The sequence below is a fragment of the Bombina bombina genome, chromosome 5 (genome assembly GCF_027579735.1).
Source record: "Bombina bombina isolate aBomBom1 chromosome 5, aBomBom1.pri, whole genome shotgun sequence".
Lineage (NCBI taxonomy): Eukaryota > Metazoa > Chordata > Amphibia > Anura > Bombinatoridae > Bombina > Bombina bombina.
In genome coordinates, this window is record NC_069503.1 from 1106960168 (window position 1) to 1106982878 (window position 22711).

Below are 22711 nucleotides of genomic sequence, written 5' to 3' on the forward strand. Positions count from 1 at the left end.
CATTATAAGATTTAAACTTTATTTTGGGTGTGGATTATTTTCAGCTGAATTGGCTGTCTTTATTTTATCCCTCCCTCTCTAGTGACTCTTGCGTGGAAGATCCACATCTTGGGTAGTCATTATCCCATACGTCACTAGCTCATGGACTCTTGCTAATTACATGAAAGAAAACATAATTTATGTAAGAACTTACCTGATAAATTAATTTCTTTCATATTAGCAAGAGTCCATGATGCCCACCCTTTTTTGTGGTGGTTATGATTTTTTTTGTATAAAGCACAATTATTCCAATTCCTTATTTTTTATGCTTTCGCACTTTTTTCTTATCACCCCACTTCTTGGCTATTCGTTAAACTGATTTGTGTGTGTGGTGAGGGGTGTATTTATAGGCATTTTGAGGTTTGGGAAACTTTGCCCCTCCTGGTAGGAATGTATATCCCATACGTCACTAGCTCATGGACTCTTGCTAATATGAAAGAAATGAATTTATCAGGTAAGTAATTACATAAATTATGTTTTTTTCCTGGCATAAAGTGAAAGTTGCTCGAATTCTGGCTTTTCTTCAGGATGGGTTGGAAAAGGGTCTGTCAGCCAGCTCAGAGAGGGGTCAGATTTCTGCCTTATCGGTCCTACTGCACAAGAGATTAGCAGACCTTCCTGATGTACAGTCCTTTGTTCAGGCTCTGGTTAGAATCAGGCCTGTATTTAAACCTGTTGCTCCTCCATGGAGCCTTAATCTGGTTCTTCGTGTTTTTGCAGCTAGCTCCGTTTTGAGCCTTTGCATTCTGTTGATCTTAAACTTCTATCCTGGAAGGTTCTATTTTTGTTGGCCATTGCCTCTTCGCAGGGGCTCTGAGATTTCTGCTTTACAGTGTGAGCCCCCTTATCTGGTTTTCCATGCGGATAAGGCAGTTTTCTTTCATGTAATTAGCAAGAGTCCATGAGCTAGTGACGTATGGGATATACATTCCTACCAGGAGGGGCAAAGTTTCCCAAACCTTAAAATGCCTATAAATACACCCCTCACCACACCCACAATTCAGTTTTACAAACTTTGCCTCCGATGGAGGTGGTGAAGTAAGTTTGTGCTAGATTCTACGTTGATATGCGCTCCGCAGCAAGTTGGAGCCCGGTTTTCCTCTCAGCGTGCAGTGAATGTCAGAGGGATGTGAGGAGAGTATTGCCTATTTGAATACAGTGATCTCCTTCTACGGGGTCTATTTCATAGGTTCTCTGTTATCGGTCGTAGAGATTCATCTCTTACCTCCCTTTTCAGATCGACGATATACTCTTATATATACCATTACCTCTGCTGATTCTCGTTTCAGTACTGGTTTGGCTTTCTACAAACATGTAGATGAGTGTCCTGGGGTAAGTAAATCTTATTTTCTGTGACACTCTAAGCTATGGTTGGGCACTTTGTTTATAAAGTTCTAAATATATGTATTCAAACATTTATTTGCCTTGACTCAGAATGTTCAACTTTCCTTATTTTTCAGACAATCAGTTTCATATTTGGGATAATGCATTTGAATTAATCATTTTTTCTTACCTTTCAAAAATTTGACTCTTTTTTCCCTGTGGGCTGTTAGGCTCGCGGGGGCTGAAAATGCTTCATTTTATTGCGTCATTCTTGGCGCGGATTTTTTTGGCGCAAAAATTATTTTCCGTTTCCGGCGTCATACGTGTCGCCGGAAGTTGCGTCATTTTTTTGACGTTATTTTGCGCCAAAAATGTCGGCGTTCCGGATGTGGCTTCATTTTTGGCGCCAAAAGCATTTAGGCGCCAAATAATGTGGGCGTCTTGTTTGGCGCTAAAAAAATATGGGCGTCGCTTTTGTCTCCACATTATTTAAGTCTCATTATTTATTGCTTCTGGTTACTAGAAGCTTGTTCACTGGCATTTTTTTCCCATTCCTGAAACTGTCATTTAAGGATTTTGTTCAATTTGCTTTATATGTTGTTTTTTCTATTACATATTGCAAGATGTTCCACGTTGCAACTGAGTCAGAAGATACTTCAGGAAAATCACTGCCCGGGGCTGGAGCTACCAAGCTAAGTGTATCTGCTATAAATTTTTGGTATCTGTTTCTCCAGCTGTTGTTTGTATTGCATGTCATGACAAACTTATTAATGCAGATAAAATTTCCTTTAGTACTGTTATATTACCTGTTGCTGTTCCGTCAACATCTAATTTTCAGAGTGTTCCCGATAATTTATTTTTTAAATCCATTTAGAAGGCTATGTCTGTTATTTCTCCTTCTAGTTTACATAAAAGTCTTTTAAAACTTCTCTTTTTTTCAGATGAATTTTTAAATGAACATCATCATTCTGATACTGATAATGGTTCTTCTGGTTCAGAGGTTTCTGTCTCAGAGGTTGATGCTGATAAATCTTTGTATTTGTTCAAGATGGAATTTATTCGTTCTTTATTTAAAGAAGTATTAATTGCTTTAGATATAGAGGATTCTGGTCCTCTTGATACTGAATCTAAACGTTTAAATAGGGTTTTTAAATCTCCTGTAGTTATTCCAGAAGTGTTTAATCTCCCTGATGCTTTTTCTGAAGTAATTTCCAGGGAATGGAATAATTTGGGTAATTCTTTTACTCCTTCTAAACGTTTAAGCAATTATATCCTGTGCCATCTGACAGATTAGAGTTTTTTGGGACAAAATCCCTAAGGTTTGGGGCTGTCTCTATTCCTGCTAAAATGTACTACTATTCCTACGGCAGATAGTACTAAATTTAAGGATCCTTTAGATAAGAAAATTGAATCCTTTCTAAGAAAAGTTTACTTATGTTCAGGTAATCTTCTTAGACCTGCTATATTTTTACCGGATGTTGCTGCAGCTTCAACTTTTTGGTTAGAAGTTTTAGTGCAACAAGTAACAGATCATAATTTTATAGCATTATTATTATTCTATAACATGCTAATAATTTTATTGGTGATACCATCTTTTGATATCATTAGAGTTGATGTCAGGTATATGTCTCTAGCTATTTTAGCTAGAAAAGCTTTATGGATTAAACTTGGAATGCTGATATGTCTTCTAAGTCAACTTTGTTTTCCCTTTCTTTCCAGGGTAATAATCATTTTTTCGTTCTTTTTCTCATAATAAGGAACAAAAGCCTGATCCTTCATCCTCAGGAGCGGTATCAGTTTGGAAACTATTTCCAGTTTGGAATATATCCAAGCCTTATAGAAACCTATAGTCAGCTCCTAAGTACCCATGAAGGTGCGGCCCTTTTTCCAGTTCAGCTGGTATGGGGCAGATTACGTTTTCTTCAATGGAATTTGGATCAATTCCGTTCTCAATCTCTGGTTTCAGAACATTGTTTCAGAAAGGTACAGAATTGGCTTCAAGTTAAGGCCTCCTGCTAAGAGATTTTTTTCTTTCCCGTGTCCCAGTTAACACAGCAAGGCTCAGCATTTCTGAAATGTGTTTCAGATCTAGAGTTGGCTGGAGTAATTATGCCAGTTCCAGTTCTGGAACAGGGACTAGGGTTTTATTTTATCTCTTCATTGTACCAAAGAAGGTCAATTCCTTCAGACCAGTTCCGGATCTATCAATATTGAATCGTTATGTAAGGATACCAACATTCAAGATGGTTACTGTAGGACTATTCTGCCTTTTGTTTAGCAAGGGCATTATATGTCTACAATAGATTTACAGGATGTGTATCTGCATATTCCGATTCATCCAGATCATTTTTAGTGTCTGAGATTCTCTTTTTAGACAAGCATTACCAGTTTTGTGGCTCTACCGTTTGGCCTAGCCTCACTTCCAAGAATTTTTTTCAAAGATTCTCGGTGCCCTTCTTTCTGTATTCAGAGAACAGGGTTTTGGTATTTCCTTATTTGGACGATTATCTTGGTATTTGCTCAGTCTTCTCATTCGAAGAATCTCATGCAAATCGACTTGTGTTGTTTCTTCAAGATCATGGTTGGAGGATCAATTTACCAAAAAGTTCATTGATTCCTCAGTCAAGGGTAACCTTTCTGGGTTTCCAGATAGATTCAGTGTCCATGACTCTGTCTTTAACAGACAAGAGACGTCTAAAATTGATTTCAGCTTGTCGAAACCTTCAGTCACAATCATTCCCTTCGGTAACCTTATGCATGAAAATTCTAGGTCTTATGACTGCTGCATCGGACGCGATCCCCTTTGCTCGTTTTCACATGCGACCTCTTCAGCTCTGTATGCTGAATCAATGGTGCAAGGATTACACAAAGATATCTCAATTTATATCTTTAAAACCGATTGTTCGGCACTCTCTAACGTGGTGGACAGATCACCATCGTTTAATTCAGGGGGCTTCTTTTTGTGCTTCCGACCTGGACTGTAATTTCAACAGATACAAGTCTCACAGGTTGGGGAGCTGTGTGGGGATCTCTGACGGCACAAGGAGTTTGGGAATCTCAGGAGGTGAGATTACCGATCAATATTTTGGAACTCCGTGCAATTTTCAGAGCTCTTCAGTTTTGGCCTCTTCTGTAGAGAGAATCGTTCATTTGTTTTCAGACAGACAATGTCACAACTGTGGCATACATCAATCATCAAGGAGGGACTCACAGTCCTCTGGCTATGAAAGAAGTATCTCGAATTTTTTTGGTTTGGGCGGAATCCAGCTCCTGTCTAATCTCTGCGGTTTATATCCCAGGTGTAGACAATTGGGAAGCGGATTATCTCAGTCGCCAAACGTTGCATCCGGGCGAATGGTCTCTTCACCCAGAGGTATTTCTTCAGATTGTTCAAATGTGGGAACTTCCAGAAATAGATCTGATGGCGTCTCATCTAAACAAGAAACTTCCCAGATATCTGTCCAGATCCCGGGATCCTCAGGCGGAGGCAGTGGATGTATTATCACTTCCTTGGAAGTATCATCCTGCCTATATCTTTCCGCCTCTAGTTCTTCTTCCAAGAGTAATCTCTCCAAGATTCTGAAGGAATGCTCGTTTGTTCTGCTGGTAGCTCCGGCATGGCCTCACAGGTTTGGTATGCGGATCTTGTCCGGATGGCCTCTTGCCAACCATGGACTCTTCCGTTAGACCAGACTTTCTGTCACAAGGTCCTTTTTTCCATCAGGATCTGAAATCCTTAAATTTAAAGGTATGGAGATTGAACGCTTGATTCTTGGTCAAAGATGTTTCTCTGACTCTGTGATTAATACTATGTTACAGGCTCGTAAATCTGTATCTAGAGAGATATATTATAGAGTCTGGAAGACTTATATTTTTTGGTGTCTTTCTCATCATTTTTCTTGGCATTCTTTTAGAATGCCGAGAATTTTTTCAGTTTCTTCAGGATGGTTTAGATAAGGGTTTGTCTGCAAGTTCCTTGAAAGGACAAATCTCTGCTCTTTCTGTTCTTTTTCACAGAAAGATTGCTATTCTTCCTGATATTCATTGTTTTGTACAAGCTTTGGTTCATATAAAACCTGTCATTAAGTCAATTTCTCCTCCTTGGAGTTTGATTTTGGTTCTGGGAGCTCTTCAAGCTCCTCCCTTTGAACCTATGCATTCATTGGTCATTAAATTACTTTCTTGGAAAGTTTTGTTCCTTTTGGCCATCTCTTCTGCCAGAAGAGTTTCTGAATTATCTGCTCTTTTCTTGTGAGTCTCCTTTTCTGATTTTTCATCAGGATAAGGCGGTGTTGCGAACTTCTTTTGAATTTTTACCTAAAGTTGTGATTTCCAACAACATTAGTAGAGAAATTGTGGTTCCTTCATTATGTCCTAATCTTAAGAATTCTAAGGAGAAAGCATTGCATTCTTTGGATGTTGTTAGAGCTTTGAAATATTATGTTGAAGCTACTAAGTCTTTCCGAAAGACTTCTAGTCTATTTGTTATCTTTTCCGGTTCTAGAAAAGGCCAGAAAGCTTCTGCCATTTCTTTGGCATCTTGGTTGAAATCTTTAATTCATCTTGCCTATGTTGAGTCGGGTAAAACTCCGCCTCAGAGGATTACAGCTCATTCTACCAGGTCAGTTTCTACTTCCTGGGCGTTTAGGAATGAAGCTTCGGTTGATCAGATTTGCAAAGCAGCAACTTGGTCTTCTTTGCATACTTTTTCTAAATTCTACCATTTTGATGTATTTTCTTCTTCTGAAGCAGTTTTTGGTAGAAAAGTACTTCAGGCAGCGGTTTCAGTCTGAATCTTCTGCTTATGTTTTTTTATTAAACTTTATTTTGGGTGTGGATTATTTTCAGCAGGAATTAGCTGTCTTTATTTTATCCCTCCCTCTCTAGTGACTCTTGTGTGGAAAGATCCACATCTTGGGTAATCATTATCCCATACGTCACTAGCTCATGGACTCTTGCTAATTACATGAAAGAAAACATAATTTATGTAAGAACTTACCTGATAAATTCATTTCTTTCATATTAGCAAGAGTCCATGAGGCCCACCCTTTTTGTGGTGGTTATGATTTTTTTGTATAAAGCACAATTATTCCAATTCCTTATTTTATATGCTTTCGCACTTTTTTATCACCCCACTTCTTGGCTATTCGTTAAACTGAATTGTGGGTGTGGTGAGGGGTGTATTTATAGGCATTTTAAGGTTTGGGAAACTTTGCCCCTCCTGGTAGGAATGTATATCCCATACGTCACTAGCTCATGGACTCTTGCTAATATGAAAGAAATGAATTTATCAGGTAAGTTCTTACATAAATTATGTTTTACGTACCAAGTTAAGTTTTCTTCCTAAGGTGGTTTCGGATTGCAACATCAATCAAGAGATTTTTGTTCCTTCCCTTTGTCCTAATCCTCCTTCCTCGAAGGTACGATTGCTTCACAATTTAGAATTTGTGCGTGCTTTAAATTTTTTATCTCCAGGCAACTAAGGATTTCAGATAATCCTCTTCTTTGTTTTATATGCTGGTAGACAAAAGGGCCAGAAGACCACTGTGACATTTTGGTTGAAGAGTAACATCCGTTTGGCTTATGAGAAGGCTGGACAACAGCCTCCTGAGAGGATAACTACTTATTCCACTAGGGCGGTTTCTTCCTCCTGGACTTTTAAAAACGAAGCCTCTATAGATCAGATTTGTAAGGCAGCGACATGGTCCTATTTGCATACTTTTTCAAAATTCTATAAATTAGATGTTTTTGTTTCAGCTGAAGCAGCTTTCTGATTAAAAGTGGTGCCCTCAGATTAGGGTCTGCATTCTTCTTTTGCCCTCCCATCTTTTATTCATTCAGTGTCCTCTGGAGCTTGGGTATTGGTTCCCAACAGTAATGAATGAAGTCGTGGACTCTCCCTGCCTTTTGGAAAGAAAACAAAATGTATGCTTACCAGATAAATTCCTTTTTTCCCTGGCAGGGAGAGTCCACGACCCCGCCCATGGTTTTCCTTTGTTTGGGGCGGCTCCCTTTTTCTTTTCTTTAGGTACCTCTATACCCTAATGTTTCTCCTACTTTTCCTTGTTTCCTCGGCCGAATGACTGGGGATGTAGGGGAAGTGGGAGGAATATTTATAGCCTTTTGCTGGGGTGTCTTTGCCTCCGCCTGGTGGCCAGTTGTTGATATTCCCAACTGTAATGAATGAAGTTGATGACTCTCCCTGCCAGGAAAGAAAGAAATTTATCTGGTAAGCATAATTTTTTTTTTTTTTTTTTTGCTTGTGTGTTACTTGTATTTAATACTGTTAATGCTGACTTTGATCTAGGGTAGCAGACACAATCTGTTTTCTTTTTTTTTTGTATTAAATGTTTTTTATTAAGTTTTTTTAACAAGTGTACAGAGATAACAATCTTATGTAAAATTTCTACATACATCGGATATAATTAAACCCAGGTAGTTACTGTTGTGTCTTAGAACAGGTGAGCTCAGCATATGAAAATTAACCATAAGGTTCTAAATAACCGTGTACCAGACAACTATTCTCAAAGCAATTTACAAGTTTTTATACATAATAAAAATCAAAAGATGTTTGTGAGGGTTGTTGATGTCGCCCCATTTACCTTTGTTCCCATATGAACAACATATCTGCAATAAAGTCCTGTTTTCCCATAAAGACGTAATGTATTTTTTCCAAGGCTAGAACATGATTTACCTCTCTCTCCCACATCATGAAATCAGGGGTTTGACATTTCTTCCAAAATCTTGGTATCAAGCGTTTAGCGCAATTAAACATACATTGTAGAAGTTTTTTCCGATATTTACATGGAATATTTGGAGTGTTATTTAGCAATACCATGGTAGGGGACAGTGTGACTGAAACACTAAGGTTGTATCTATCCATTTAGCTATATCTTTCCAGTAATTTTGCAATGGAGGGCAAGACCACCAAATATGAGACAAGGTACCTCTTCCTCCGTAGTGTCTCCAACACAGGGGAGAGGAATTTGGGAATATGCTGTGAAGACGATGTGGGGTCATATACCACCTAAAGAGCAGCTTATAATTCATCTCTATGATTGCTAATGACAGTGATGACTTTTATAGTCTCTGAGAATATATGACTCCATTGAGTGACTGATATATTGATATCTAGTTCTTTTTCCCATTTAGCTATAAAAGATGTTTTTTTTGGAAGGCAAAGAACCTCTAAGTAATTTATAAATTATAGAGATATGGGACCTAGACATAGAGGGGGTATTACAAAGTGTCTCGAAAGGGGTGAGACATCTGGTGAGTGCTGTATTGTGGGGGCTGGTGACTATTGCATGTCTCGCTTGGACAGATAAGGAAACCAGAGATGGAATGGAGGCCCCAGCAACTGTGAGACCTCTGCCTGTGGGCGAACTAGCCCTTTATTTAAGATCATATGTACTGGGACATTAGAGGGGGAGTCGGCTATAACCGGGGTAGGTATGCTACCTGCCTGCAAAAGGATAGCGTTATTTAGAAGAGGTGTTAGGGGGGATACTTGGCTTGAAATTACTTTGTCAGTGGTCAGAACTCTGTCCCATGTCCGTAGTGTGGCTGCGACAAAATAGTTTGTATATACGTTGGGTGGCCTATGTTTGGGTGGAATCCAACACAGATCACCAAGATTATGGTTTCCCGTTAGGTGATTTTCTAGGTGAACCCAAGGTTTATTAGGCTGTGCGTGCTTCCATGCAGTGATGCGTGCAATATGTGCTGCATAATAAGTAAGCAGGTTTGGAGCTCCCAAACCGCCGTCCTCTCTGCTAAGGTATAGGTTGTGTTTAGAGACCCTAGTTCTTTTCTGCGCCCAGACAAAAGACTCAAACAGTTTTTAATGCTTTGTTAAAAACATAGAGGGTAGATCTAGAGGGAGGGTTTGGAATAAATATAGGAATTTAGAAAGGAGAGACATTTCTCCTGTTAAGTGTAGTCAGTCCACGGGTCATCATTACTTATGGGATATTAACTCCTCCCCAAGAGGAAGTGCAAGAGGATCACCCAAGCAGAGCTGCTATATAGCTCCTCCCCTCTACGTCACACCCAGTCATTCTCTTGCACCCAACTAATAGATAGGATGTGTGAGAGGACTGTGGTGATTATACTTAGTTTTTATATCTTCAATCAAAAGTTTGTTATTTTAAACAGCACCGGAGTGTGTTGTTTCTTCTCAGGCAGAATTTGAAGAAGAATCTACCTGAGTTTTGTATGATCTTAGCGGACGTAACTAAGATTCATTTTGCTGTTCTCGGCCATTCTGAGGAGTGAGGTAAACTTCAGATCAGGGGACAGCGGGCAGGTTCACCTGCAAAGAGGTATGTTGCAGTATATTATTTTCTAAGGAATGGAATTGACTGAGAAAATACTGCCAATACCGATATAATGTAAGTTCAGCCTTAAATGCAGTAGTAGCAACTGGTATCAGGCTGATATGTATATATGTTTACACTTCAGTATTCTGGGGAATGGCACTTCACTGGGACAATACTGTATGCATATAACTTTTAGCCTAACTTGCAGTGTGAACGACTAGCAGCAGGCTTTTTAATGACATTTCATATAATTAGATTTTAAACGTTTGCTGGCATGTTAAATCGTTTAATTATCTGAGGTACTTGGTGAAAAATTGTTTTGGGCGTTATTTTCCACATGGCTGTCGTTTATTTTTAATTAAAAACAGTTTCACTGAACTTCCCTCACTGTTGTGTGTGAGTGGGAGAGGCCTATTTTGGCGCTTTTGCTACGCATTAGAAATTCAGTCACAAGTCTGTTTTCTCTCCCTGCATGATCCGGAACGTCTCTACAGAGCTCAGGGGTCTTCAAAACTTATTTTGAGGGAGGTAATCACTCACAGCAGACCTGTGAGATTGTGCTTTGACTGTGATAAAAAACGCTTATATTTTAAATGTTAATACGTTTTTTCTGATATTAAGGGTTAGTCATCCATTGCTAATGAGTGCAATAATTTGCTAATTTTATGCTTTTACCGGGAAAATTTTGGTTTTTATAACTAATCCGGTTCATTGTTATTCAACTGTCATAGTTTTTTCTGTGCTGCTTAAAGGCACAGTACGTTTTACATATTACTTGTAAATTTAGTTGAAAGGTATTTCCAAGCTTGCTAGTCTAATTGCTAGTTTGTTAAACATGTCTGACTCAGAGGAATATCTCTGTGCTATATGTGTAAAAGCCAAGGTGGAGCCCAATAGAAATTTATGTACTAATTGCATTGATGCTACTTTAAATAAAAGTCACTCTGTACATGTTGAACATCATTCACCAGACAACGAGGGGGAAGTTATGCCGACTAACTTGCCTCACGTGTCAGTACCTGCATCTCCCGCTCGGGAGGTGCGTGATATTGTAACGCCAAGTACATCAGGGCGGCCATTACAAATCACTCTACAGGACATGGCTAATGTTATGACTGAAGTTTTGTCTAAATTGCCAGAACTTAGGGGTAAGCGAGATCACTCTGGGGTGAGAACAGAGTGCGCTGATAATACTAGGGCCATGTCAGATACTGCGTCACAGTTTGCAGAACATGAGGACGGAGAGCTTCATTCTGCGGGTGACGGATCTGATCCAAATAGACTGGATTCAGACATTTCAAATTTTAAGTTTAAACTAGAAAACCTCCGTGTACTGCTAGGGGAGGTATTAGCGGCTCTGAATGATTGTAACACCGTTGCAATCCCAGAGAAATTATGTAGGCTGGATAGATACTATGCGGTACCGGCGTGTACTGACGTCTTTCCTATACCTAAGAGGCTTACAGAGATTATTACCAAGGAGTGGGATAGGCCCGGTGTACCCTTTTCCCCCCCTCCTATATTTAGAAAAATGTTTCCAATAGACTCCACCACACGGGACTTATGGCAGACGGTCCCTAAGGTGGAGGGAGCAGTTTCTACTCTGGCTAAGCGTACCACTATCCCGGTGGAGGATAGCTGTGCCTTTTCAGATCCAATGGATAAAAAGTTAGAGGGTTACCTTAAGAAAATGTTTGTTCAACAAGGTTTTATATTGCAACCCCTTGCATGTATTGCGCCTGTCACGGCTGCGGCCGCATTTTGGTTCGAGTCTCTGGAAGAGACCCTTGACTCAGCGCCAATAGATGAGATTTCAAACAAGCTTAAAACCCTTAAGCTAGCTAATTCTTTTATTTCTGATGCCGTAGTACATTTAACTAAACTTACGGCTAAGAATTCCGGATTCGCCATTCAGGCACGCAGAGCACTGTGGCTAAAATCCTGGTCAGCTGATGTTACTTCTAAATCTAAATTACTTAACATACCTTTCAAGGGGCAGACCTTATTCGGGCCCGGTTTGAAAGAAATTATCGCTGATATTACAGGAGGTAAAGGCCATGCCCTGCCTCAAGACAGAGCCAAACCTAGGGCTAGACAGTCTAATTTTCGTGCCTTTCGTAACTTCAAGGCAGGAGCAGCATCAACTTCCTCTGCTCCAAAACAGGAAGGAGCTGTTGCTCGCTACAGACAAGGCTGGAAACCTAACCAGACCTGGAACAAGGGCAAGCAGGCCAGAAAACCTGCTGCTGCCCCTAAGACAGCATGAATTGAGGGCCCCCGATCCGGGAACGGATCTAGTGGGGGGCAGACTTTCTCTCTTCGCCCAGGCTTGGGCAAGAGATGTCCAGGATCCCTGGGCGTTAGAGATCATATCTCAGGGATATCTTCTGGACTTCAAAGCCTCTCCCCCAAAAGGGAGATTTCATCTTTCAAGGTTGTCAACAAACCAGATAAAGAAAGAGGCGTTTCTACGCTGTGTACAAGATCTTTTACTAATGGGAGTGATCCATCCGGTTCCGCGGTCGGAACACGGACAAGGGTTTTACTCAAATCTGTTTGTGGTTCCCAAGAAAGAAGGAACCTTCAGACCAATCTTGGATTTAAAGATCCTAAACAAATTCCTAAGAGTTCCATCGTTCAAAATGGAAACTATTCGGACAATCTTACCCATGATCCAAAAGGGTCAGTACATGACCACAGTGGATTTAAAGGATGCCTACCTTCACATACCGATTCACAAAGATCATTACCGGTATCTAAGGTTTGCCTTCCTAGACAGGCATTACCAGTTTGTAGCTCTTCCATTCGGGTTGGCTACGGCTCCAAGAATCTTCACAATGGTTCTGGGCTCTCTTCTGGCGGTACTAAGACCGCGAGGAATTTCGGTGGCTCCGTACCTAGACGACATTCTGATACAAGCGTCAAGCTTTCAAACTGCCAAGTCTCATACAGAGTTAGTACTGGCATTTCTAAGGTCGCATGGGTGGAAGGTGAACGAAGAGAAGAGTTCTCTCTTACCACTCACAAGAGTTCCCTTCTTGGGGACTCTTATAGATTCTGTAGAAATGAAGATTTACCTGACAGAAGACAGGTTAACAAAGCTTCAAAATGCTTGCCGTGTCCTTCATTCCATTCAACACCCGTCAGTGGCTCAATGCATGGAGGTAATCGGCTTAATGGTAGCGGCAATGGACATAGTACCCTTTGCACGCCTGCATCTCAGACCGCTGCAATTGTGCATGCTAGGTCAGTGGAATGGGGATTACTCAGATTTGTCCCCTACTCTGAATCTGGATCAAGAGACCAGAAATTCTCTTCTATGGTGGCTTTCTCAGCCACATCTGTCCAGGGGGATGCCCTACAGCAGGCCAGACTGGACAATTGTAACAACAGACGCCAGCCTACTAGGTTGGGGCGCTGTCTGGAATTCCCTGAAGGCTCAGGGATCATGGACTCAGGAGGAGAGTCTCCTTCCAATAAACATTCTGGAATTGAGAGCAGTTCTCAATGCCCTTCTGGCTTGGCCTCAGTTAACAACTCGGAGGTTCATCAGGTTTCAGTCGGACAACATCACGACTGTAGCTTACATCAACCATCAAGGAGGGACAAGAAGCTCCCTAGCGATGATGGAAGTATCAAAGATAATTCGCTGGGCAGAGTCTCACTCTTGCCACCTGTCAGCGATCCACATTCCAGGAGTGGAGAACTGGGAGGCGGATTTCCTAAGTCGTCAGACTTTTCATCCGGGGGAATGGGAACTTCATCCGGAGGTCTTTGCCCAAATACTTCGACGTTGGGGCAAACCAGATATAGATCTCATGGCGTCTCGCCAGAATGCCAAGCTTCCTTGTTACGGGTCCAGGTCCAGGGACCCGGGAGCGGTCCTGGTAGATGCTTTGACAGCACCTTGGACCTTCGGGATGGCTTATGTGTTTCCACCCTTTCCGATGCTTCCTCGATTGATTGCCAGGATCAAACAGGAGAGAGCATCGGTGATTCTAATAGCGCCTGCGTGGCCACGCAGGACCTGGTATGCAGATCTAGTGGACATGTCATCCTGTCCACCTTGGTCTCTGCCTCTGAGACAGGACCTTCTGATTCAGGGTCCTTTCAAACATCAAAATCTAATTTCTCTGAAGCTGACTGCTTGGAGATTGAACGCTTGATTTTATCAAAGCGTGGATTTTCGGAGTCAGTAATTGATACCTTAATACAGGCTAGGAAACCTGTTACCAGAAAGATTTACCATAAAATATGGCGTAAATACTTACATTGGTGCGAATCCAAGAGTTACTCATGGAGTAAGGTTAGGATTCCTAGGATATTGTCTTTTCTACAAGAAGGTTTAGAAAAGGGTTTATCTGCTAGTTCCTTAAAGGGACAGATCTCAGCTCTGTCCATTCTTTTACACAAACGTCTGTCAGAGGTTCCAGACGTTCAGGCTTTTTGTCAGGCTTTGGCCAGGATTAAGCCGGTGTTTAAAACTGTTGCTCCACCATGGAGCTTAAATTTATTTCTTAACGTTTTACAGGGTGTTCCGTTTGAACCCCTTCATTCCATTGATATCAAATTGTTATCTTGGAAAGTTCTGTTTTTAATGGCTATTTCCTCGGCTCGAAGAGTCTCTGAGTTATCGGCCTTACATTGTGATTCTCCTTATCTGATTTTTCATTCAGACAAGGTAGTTCTGCGTACTAAACCTGTGTTCGTACCTAAGGTAGTCACTAATAGGAATATCAATCAAGAGATTGTTGTTCCATCATTGTGTCCTAACCCTTCTTCAAAGAAGGAACGACTTCTACACAATCTGGATGTAGTCCGTGCCCTGAAATTTTATTTACAGGCAACTAAAGATTTTCGCCAAACTTCTTCCCTGTTTGTCGTTTATTCTGGACATAGGAGAGGTCAAAAAGCTTCTGCTACCTCTCTCTCTTTCTGGCTTCGTAGCATAATACGTTTAGCCTATGAGACTGCTGGACAGCAGCCTCCTGAAAGAATTACAGCTCATTCTACTAGAGCTGTGGCTTCCACTTGGGCCTTTAAGAATGAGGCCTCTGTTGAACAGATTTGCAAGGCTGCAACTTGGTCTTCTCTTCATACTTTTTCCAAATTTTACAAATTTGACACTTTTGCTTCTTCGGAGGCTGTTTTTGGGAGAAAGGTTCTTCAGGCAGTGGTTCCTTCCCTATAAAGATCCTGCCTGTCCCTCCCGTCATCCGTGTACTTTAGCTTTGGTATTGGTATCCCATAAGTAATGATGACCCGTGGACTGACTACACTTAACAGGAGAAAACATAATTTATGCTTACCTGATAAATTCCTTTCTCCTGTAGTGTAGTCAGTCCACGGCCCGCCCTGTTTTTTATGGCAGGTCTAAATTTTAAATTATACTCCAGTTCCCACTGCACCCTATAGTTTCTCCTTTCTCGTTTGGTTCTCGGTCGAATGACTGGGTGTGACGTAGAGGGGAGGAGCTATATAGCAGCTCTGCTTGGGTGATCCTCTTGCACTTCCTGTTGGGGAGGAGTTAATATCCCATAAGTAATGATGACCCGTGGACTGACTACACTACAGGAGAAAGGAATTTATCAGGTAAGCATAAATTATGTTTTTTATTGCGTTAATCCTCCCTAACCAGGAGAGATGTCCCTGTTTCTGCCATATCTCTAATGTGATCCGAGATTGCTCCTGTAGAGGGATGTAATTGAGATCATATAAGTCTGAGTGTTTGGGGGTAATGTCTATTCCTAAGTAGCGTAATTTATTTGTTATGGGGAAAGTGGTGTGAGTAGAGTTAAAGCAGAGGTCTTCTTTTGACAGGTTCAATGGTATCAACATGGATTTCTCCATATTAATAGAGAAGTTTGAGACTCTCTTATAATTCTGTAATTCTATGAGGAGGGCAGGTAGGGAGATAGTCGGGGAGCGGATAGTAAATATAATGTCGTCTGCGTAAAGTAGGCACTTCTGTGGGGTCTCGGCAAAAGTGATTCCCTGTATTTGAATGTTTTCTCTAATTCTCGTTGCAAAGGCCTCCACCACCATGGCGAAGAGCAGGGGGGAAAGCGGGCATCCCTGACGTGTACCATTTCTAATGGTTATTTTGTAAGATAGCGTACTGTTGGCGTAAATACTAGCAGATGGGTTATTATATAGAGCTTGTATGCGGGATATTAGAGTGTTAGAGAATCCAAACCTTGACAGCATGGCCCAAAGAAAGTCCCAGTCCACCCTGTCAAAGGCCTTCTCAGCGTCTGTGGAGAGTGGGATTTAGGGAGTTTTGAGAGTATTAGCAATAAATATGGTCTGTAGGACTCTAATAGTATTATCCTTAGCTTCACGTTCAGGAATAAAACCAACTTGGTCAGTGTGGATGAGGGAGGGGAGAATTTTGTTTAATCTAATTGCTAATAGTTTTGCGTACAACTTAATATCAATGTTTATCAGGGATATTGGGCGATAGCTAGTGACCTGTTCTACATTTTTACCTGGTTTTGGGATTACCGATATCGTAGCCTCAAGGAGAGACTTCAAGAAACTACACCCTTCATCTATGGAGTTGTACATCAGCAGTAGATGGGGACTTAGTTGGGTTTTGAGCAGGTGGTAGAATTTTGGGGAAAATCCGTCTGGACCGGGGGCTTTACCTTGGGGGAGGTTTTAATCTGTTTTCTTTTTATGTTTACTTTGATTTAATATTTTGTTTTTTTACTGAAGGAGCAATGTGTCATATCCCTTTAATAAGATAGTACCCTATTTATTATTATGATTATTAAATCCAACTTTAAAGCCGCAAAAAACAACAACAAAAACAGTTGAATCTGTCATTGTTTGACATTGGTTCATTGATATAAAATATGTGTCTGTCTGGCAAAGCTTGGGGGACAGTGTATGGGCATAGAGTTAGTTTGAGAGAGGAGAAGCTTCATTTGCAGGTCACTTGTGATTGGTCTTTGCCTCTAACACTGCGTATATAGTATTTCCATCTATTTTAAGTAATTGTTGGGTTGTGTAGTTTAGATCTCTGTAGTGTGTTATAAAAATTACTTTTTTTTGCATGAAGATCTAGTGGCCTGAAGTCTAGTGCACGTCTTTGTGCATTATATTCTGTTAATAGCTCTACTGTATTACAATTTGTGTTCTTACATTTGTGTTGCAGAGGACTGATACATTAAGGTAAGGGGACAATAAAACACTTGGGAGTTTTCAACGATTTGTTATAATAGCTGCAGAGTATAAAATGTATGGGAAATTGCCCCTTTAGGATTATTTTTGTATATCAAATAGCTTTTCTGTTAATTGAAACCACAACCTATAGAAATGGGGTAAGCTTGCAGGGAGAGCAGACCTCATTATCTTATTTCTCAAAAAAAAAAATCACGTAATCCTCCTTTTATTTCAATATACAGAGTGAGACCAATACTTAGAGAGAATAATGGAAAATATACATTTTATTATCTAACCATTTAAATTTTCATTAGGTTGAGATACAACAGGCAAAAATTGCACCGTTGCTTGTATATGACTGTGCAAACACATAATTAATGTCAAATCCAGGGCAGCAATTCACTACTGGGAGCTAGCTGAATACATCTGCTAAGCCAATGACAAGGCACATTTGCGTAAGCACCAATCACCTGTTAGCTTCTAGTAATGCATTACTACTCTGGAGCATACCTAGGTATGCTTTTCAGTAGAGCATTGCAAACCAAGAGAACAAAGTAAATTTGATCATAGAAGTAAAATGGCTTTTTATTAATCATAAAAGTTTAAATTGCACTTGTCATGTCTTTACTTTGTACTAACGCTTCATATTTGTTTCCTCAGATTATGTCCTGCATTCTCACAGAGCAGAGGCTGGTCTTTTTCTCGTCTGACTGGGCCTTGCTGACACTTGTTGCAGAGTGTTTCATGGTGTATTTGCACCCTATGCAGTGGCAGCACACGTTTGTACCCCTGTTGTCACGCCAGATGTTGGACTTTGTCATGGCGCCGACATCTTTCTTGATGGGCTGCCATATTGATCACTATGGTGAAGTTAGAAAGGTCAGTATCGCGTGTATCCTAATACAGGTATTTTAAATTAACGGTACAATAAAGGGACGTTAAACGGCTGGGCACAACTACCCTTGAATGGTTACTACTCATTATGTTGTTGCTTTTCCTCCTGTTGCTGCAGCTTTCTTTAAAGCCATATTGTTATTTTAACCCCTCAAATGTCTGATTGTGAAGCTCCACCTGTTTGTACAGGGGAACCGCCATCTTGGAGTACAGGAATTCTCACACACTGACAGAATTAGTTCATATTTACATATCAGTGAGGTTGTTCACTTTGACAACTGTATAATGTGCTTCAGGTTGGGGTGCATGATAAAAAAGCTGGAGCTGTGCATTTTGCAGTAACTGCATTGCTCTGTTATTGCTGGCTTCTTTTTTAAAATATATTTTGTGTAACTAAAACTGTGTAAAAAATACAAAAATGTAAAGTTTACATAATGTATCCGGCACACTAGCTCCAAGCAAATGATACAGCTGTCAAAAAGCAGCAAAATCACTGATCTGTTATAGTGCACGGTTTCTGTCACAGGCTGTGAGAATACCTGAGCGCCAAGATGGCGGCGCCCAGTGTGAAGAGGCGGAACTTCAGTATCGGGTGCTTTTTATTAAAACAGGAGAACTGACTTAAAAAGAGCTGAAGGAAATGCAATAATATAGTATTTACTATTTGTTTGTAATCGTTTTAATGTCCCTTTAAAGTAAAAATAAAAAATAGATATAGATAAATGTAATCATTAGAACATGTAATTTTAGCACTACTGGCCTCGCAAGCCTTTGGAGTAGTACTTTAAATTTGTGTTTAAGCCCTTTGCGGGGGGGTTAAACGCACAAATTTCCTGGGTCCCTAGTGCAAAAATGACATGCATGAGTTAACCAATGTTTTTTTCTTTCAGTGTTGCATTAGTGTGTCCCTCTCCACCAATGGAACTAAGAGTTGAATTAGCATAAAATACACCACTGATCATTTTTGTATTAATTTCAATTTACATAAAAGCAGGCAACTCTTTAGATGTGCATAATGATCCATTGTTATCATGCGTCTCTAATTCCCTGTGCAGATGATGATGACCATGAGTCATCGTGGAGTGGGGCCCACATCCTATTCGCATCATGGGGACACAATCTATCCCCACGCTGCAGCCAGGGATAGAGACTGGGAGTTAAAGTGAGCCAGGGGCCTGGGTTGGAGGGCTTTGCAGGGTGTATCTTAGCCACCAGTATATTTACAGGGACAAGTATCCGCTCATTTGAAAGAGGGGAGTCTGCCCTGCCTAAATTGGTGATTACCTGCAGCAGATTTTAAAATTCTGTTCAACTTGTGTGTTTTTGGGTTAGAGGGACAAGCTACCAGCATTTTAAAGAGAAGACTCTCCCCTTTCAAATGAGGGATCACTTGCCCCCTGGGATGCAGTTGATCATCGTCAAAACCTGGGACCTAGCTGTTGATTGGTGACTGCACATATAAGCCATTTTATCATTGGCTCGCTGAATATGTTCAGCTAGCTCCCAGTAGGGCATTTCTGCTCCTGAGCCTACCTAGGTTTGTTCTTCAACAAAGGATGCCAAGAAAACTAAGCACACCTGATAATAGAAGGAAACTAAAGTTACTTAAAAGCTATTACAATTGTAAATAATAATAATTAGATTGACAATGCGTCTGATTTCTTATTCTTCAAAGCATTTTGAAAGACATCGTTTTTAAAAATGTATTGACCTACATAGTAAATGTATTTCTACATAGTATTTTGGTGATTCATCTGTTTTGTCAGGCAGATATAGCTCTGCCCATGTGACTAATTCACCTTGTTTTTAGCATAGTTTCTTTCTAATGACACGCTGAGGCCACGGATCATCTCTAATTACTATTGGGAATACCACTCCTGCCCAGCAGGAGGCGGCAAAGAGCACCACAGCAAAGCTGTTAAATATCACCTCCCTTCCGTCCAACCTCAGTCATTCTCTTTGCCTGCGTTAAGAGCCAAGGAGGTGGTAAAGTTTAGGTGTTTGGAAGAAGAGTCTTCAAACAAAAGTTTATCATTTTTAGCAGTACAAGTTTGTTCGGCTTTGTCCTGGGGTGTAGCCGTAGCCCATGTCAGTCTCTTCAGTAGAGCAGTCGTGGCTTTTAATCAATGGGAACTTGTGGGGTACAATCCTCACTGCGCCTCTCATGTATTTATTGCTGCCCTAACATTGAAAGCCTGAGTAAGATTACTTAGTCTGTTTTTTATTCCACAGGCCCATGTGAGGAAACATGCTTCTCAAACCTAGTAAGCTTCCTTGCTGCCTGGTGGATTTCGGAAGGTAAGTGCTGATTTTATTTTTCTGTGACATATGCAGGAAAATTACGGCTCTTTATTATCATTTGATGGGACACAAGAGACATTCTCCTATAGAATTAGGGGATAATGTTTAAATCGGCAGTAATGGCAGGCTCAATGTGTGGTGTGTGTTTCACTTACTCCCGGCGGTTTTACTTTAGTGTACTTTTTGCTGACCGGGAGGTTAATTTTGATACGCCCACCATGGGCGGGGCTAGCTGAGGTGGCAAGTTTCTGTTGCGCGCCTTTCCCCTTCACTTCCTATGTTCCGGAGGGGAGACAGCGTCATTACAGCCTTGTAAGCAGGGCTTTGGTTACCGGACTGCGTTTAAAGTGCTATCAGTTGAGTCCGGACTTCTTCTAGCAGGATATACACTCCGGTGTCAGCACGGAAGGTAGGCACCCCAGCAAAGCTAAGCTGCGGTGTAGAGGTTGTCCGGAGTGTTTGTGACAGTTTATTTATTTTCTTGCAGCAAAAATAAAACGGTTACGGTTTAAAATCTAAAGAGACAGTAAGGTTTTTTTTGTGTGTGTTAATTTCAACCTAAAATATCAATTTATTTTATTCTAATTTGATCAGTTGTGAATAAAGATGGACCAAGAGGCCTTGCAAAATGTTTCTTATTCTTTAAGTTTTGATGCTAACGTGAAACCACCAATCCCTTTCTTTTCCTCATGTATTGAAAGAACTTTAAATTACAGGGATAGACTTTTTTCTGAGCCAACATGGTCTAAGGCGGACGCTGTCCAGGGTCTTCTGACAATGTTCAAGATATGCCGCAGTTTTCTCCTCAAGTGTCCCAAATGTTATGGTCCACACATGCAGTGCCCTGTGCTTCCTCTCAAACTCCGCCTGGAGTTACGTTGCAAGACATCGCTGCCCTCATGTCTTCTGCGATATCTGATGCGCTGTCTGCTTTTCCCATGCTGCAGGGAAAACGCAAGAGGAAATGTAAGGTCTCTCACACAGTCGTGGCTATTTCGAATGTTCCCTCCCAGAAATCTGAAGAGGAAGATACTTCGGTAGCATCTGACTGTGAAATTTCAGTCTCAGTGTAATTCCTTCTTCTGATGCTGAAGTTGTAGCCTTCAGGTTTAAGCTAGGACTCTAGGGTCATAGTCAATCCTAAGAAGTCTAGCAAGCTAAACAAGTATTTTGATGTATAAAGCAATCAATGATGCAATTGATGTAAAAAAATATATATATAGAAAAGAAGCGTTTTGGATTTTTAAATTACATACACGCATGCCACAAGGTATGAATATTGAGGGGGATCTAATTAACTATTGGCAATAATAATCTCCAACATAGACTTTAATTTTTACTATTCCTTTGGAAGAATTGCAGTTTTCTGTAGATATAAAATGTGTAGCTACATAGATCCAAGACCATGAGTTTGGAGTGTTATTGGTAATTAGCTATAACACAAACATTTTGTACTCTAGATGGATAATGATAATGGAACATCATATAATAGTGTTAAGCCCATACACATGAAGGACAAAGGCACCTTTTTATAAGTAAATATAACACAATAATTCCAATCCTAAAGGTTATGTATACATTTTAAAATCTTATTGGGTAATAATTACTATTATTGTATTTATGTTACGTTAAATAAAACTTACGTGTAGCCTTAGAGAGATATCACTGTATGGGTCTAACAATGAAGTATTGGTGCTTAAAGGTTGGGATAATAGCTAGTAGTTAGCATAGAAAATGCAATAGCGAATTCCTAATACACACAGAGTATCCCATAAACTAATCAAAAATACTTCAAGGAGCACCACTAATGGTATACTATTTTAAAAGTGTGTTAAATAAAGGTGTTAGAGTGGATAGTATTATTGTAATTATCCAGTTTATAAATAAACAATTTAGAATTAACACATATATACATAGGTGTAGGGCTTGCAATCGCTTTAATTGCAGGGACAGGTATTTGGGCACGTGTCAGGGCATCCAATTAGATTGTAAGGAGGTGTATGAAGCCTCCAGGTTTTGGAGACAAGTAGTGTCTATGAATAAGGCCGATTGGGGCCGAAACGCATCAGACTAGTCTGTCCATGACGGTGCCATAAATTTTATTATTGTGAGTCATGTTTTAACGTCTTTTTGGAATAAATCCGTTTTTATGCAGCATACCGGCTTTTGGATTGTTTAAGTATTTTGATGTACCTTCCATGGTGGAGGTTTTCCCTGTACCTGATCGGGCTACAGAGATTATTGCTAGGGAATGGGAGAGACCTGGTATCCCTTTTTCTCCATCCCCTATTTATAAGAAGATGTTTCCTATTGCTGACTCTATCAGAGAGTCTTGGCAGACGGTTCCCAAGGTGGAAGGGGTGATTTTCACTTTGGCTAAGAGAACCACTATTCCCATAGAGGATGGCTGTTCCTTTAAGGATCCTATGGATAAGAAGTTTGAGGGTTTGCTCAAAAAGATATATGTTCACCAGGGTTTACAATGGCAACCTGCAGGTGTGTATTGCTACAGTCACTAGTGCGGTGGCATACTGGTTTGATGCGTTGTCTGATTCTATTCAGACAGACACTCCCCTTGAAGAGATCCAGGATAGGATCAAGGCCCTTAACTTGGCCAATTCTTTTATTACGGATGCTTCCCTACAGGTTATTAAGCTGAGAGCAAA

The 22711-nt window shown here is 40.5% G+C and overlaps 1 protein-coding gene across 2 annotated transcripts in view; it reads left to right on the top strand.

Moving 5' to 3' along the window:
• DENND3 (DENN domain containing 3) overlaps positions 1-22711 on the top strand; it is a 322502-nt gene that overhangs the window by 145490 nt on the left and 154301 nt on the right. For both annotated transcript variants that reach the window (XM_053715396.1, XM_053715397.1), the window contains one exon: positions 17511-17729. In XM_053715396.1, coding sequence (XP_053571371.1) covers positions 17511-17729 — 219 coding nt within the window. The remainder of the gene's footprint in view (positions 1-17510; positions 17730-22711) is intronic.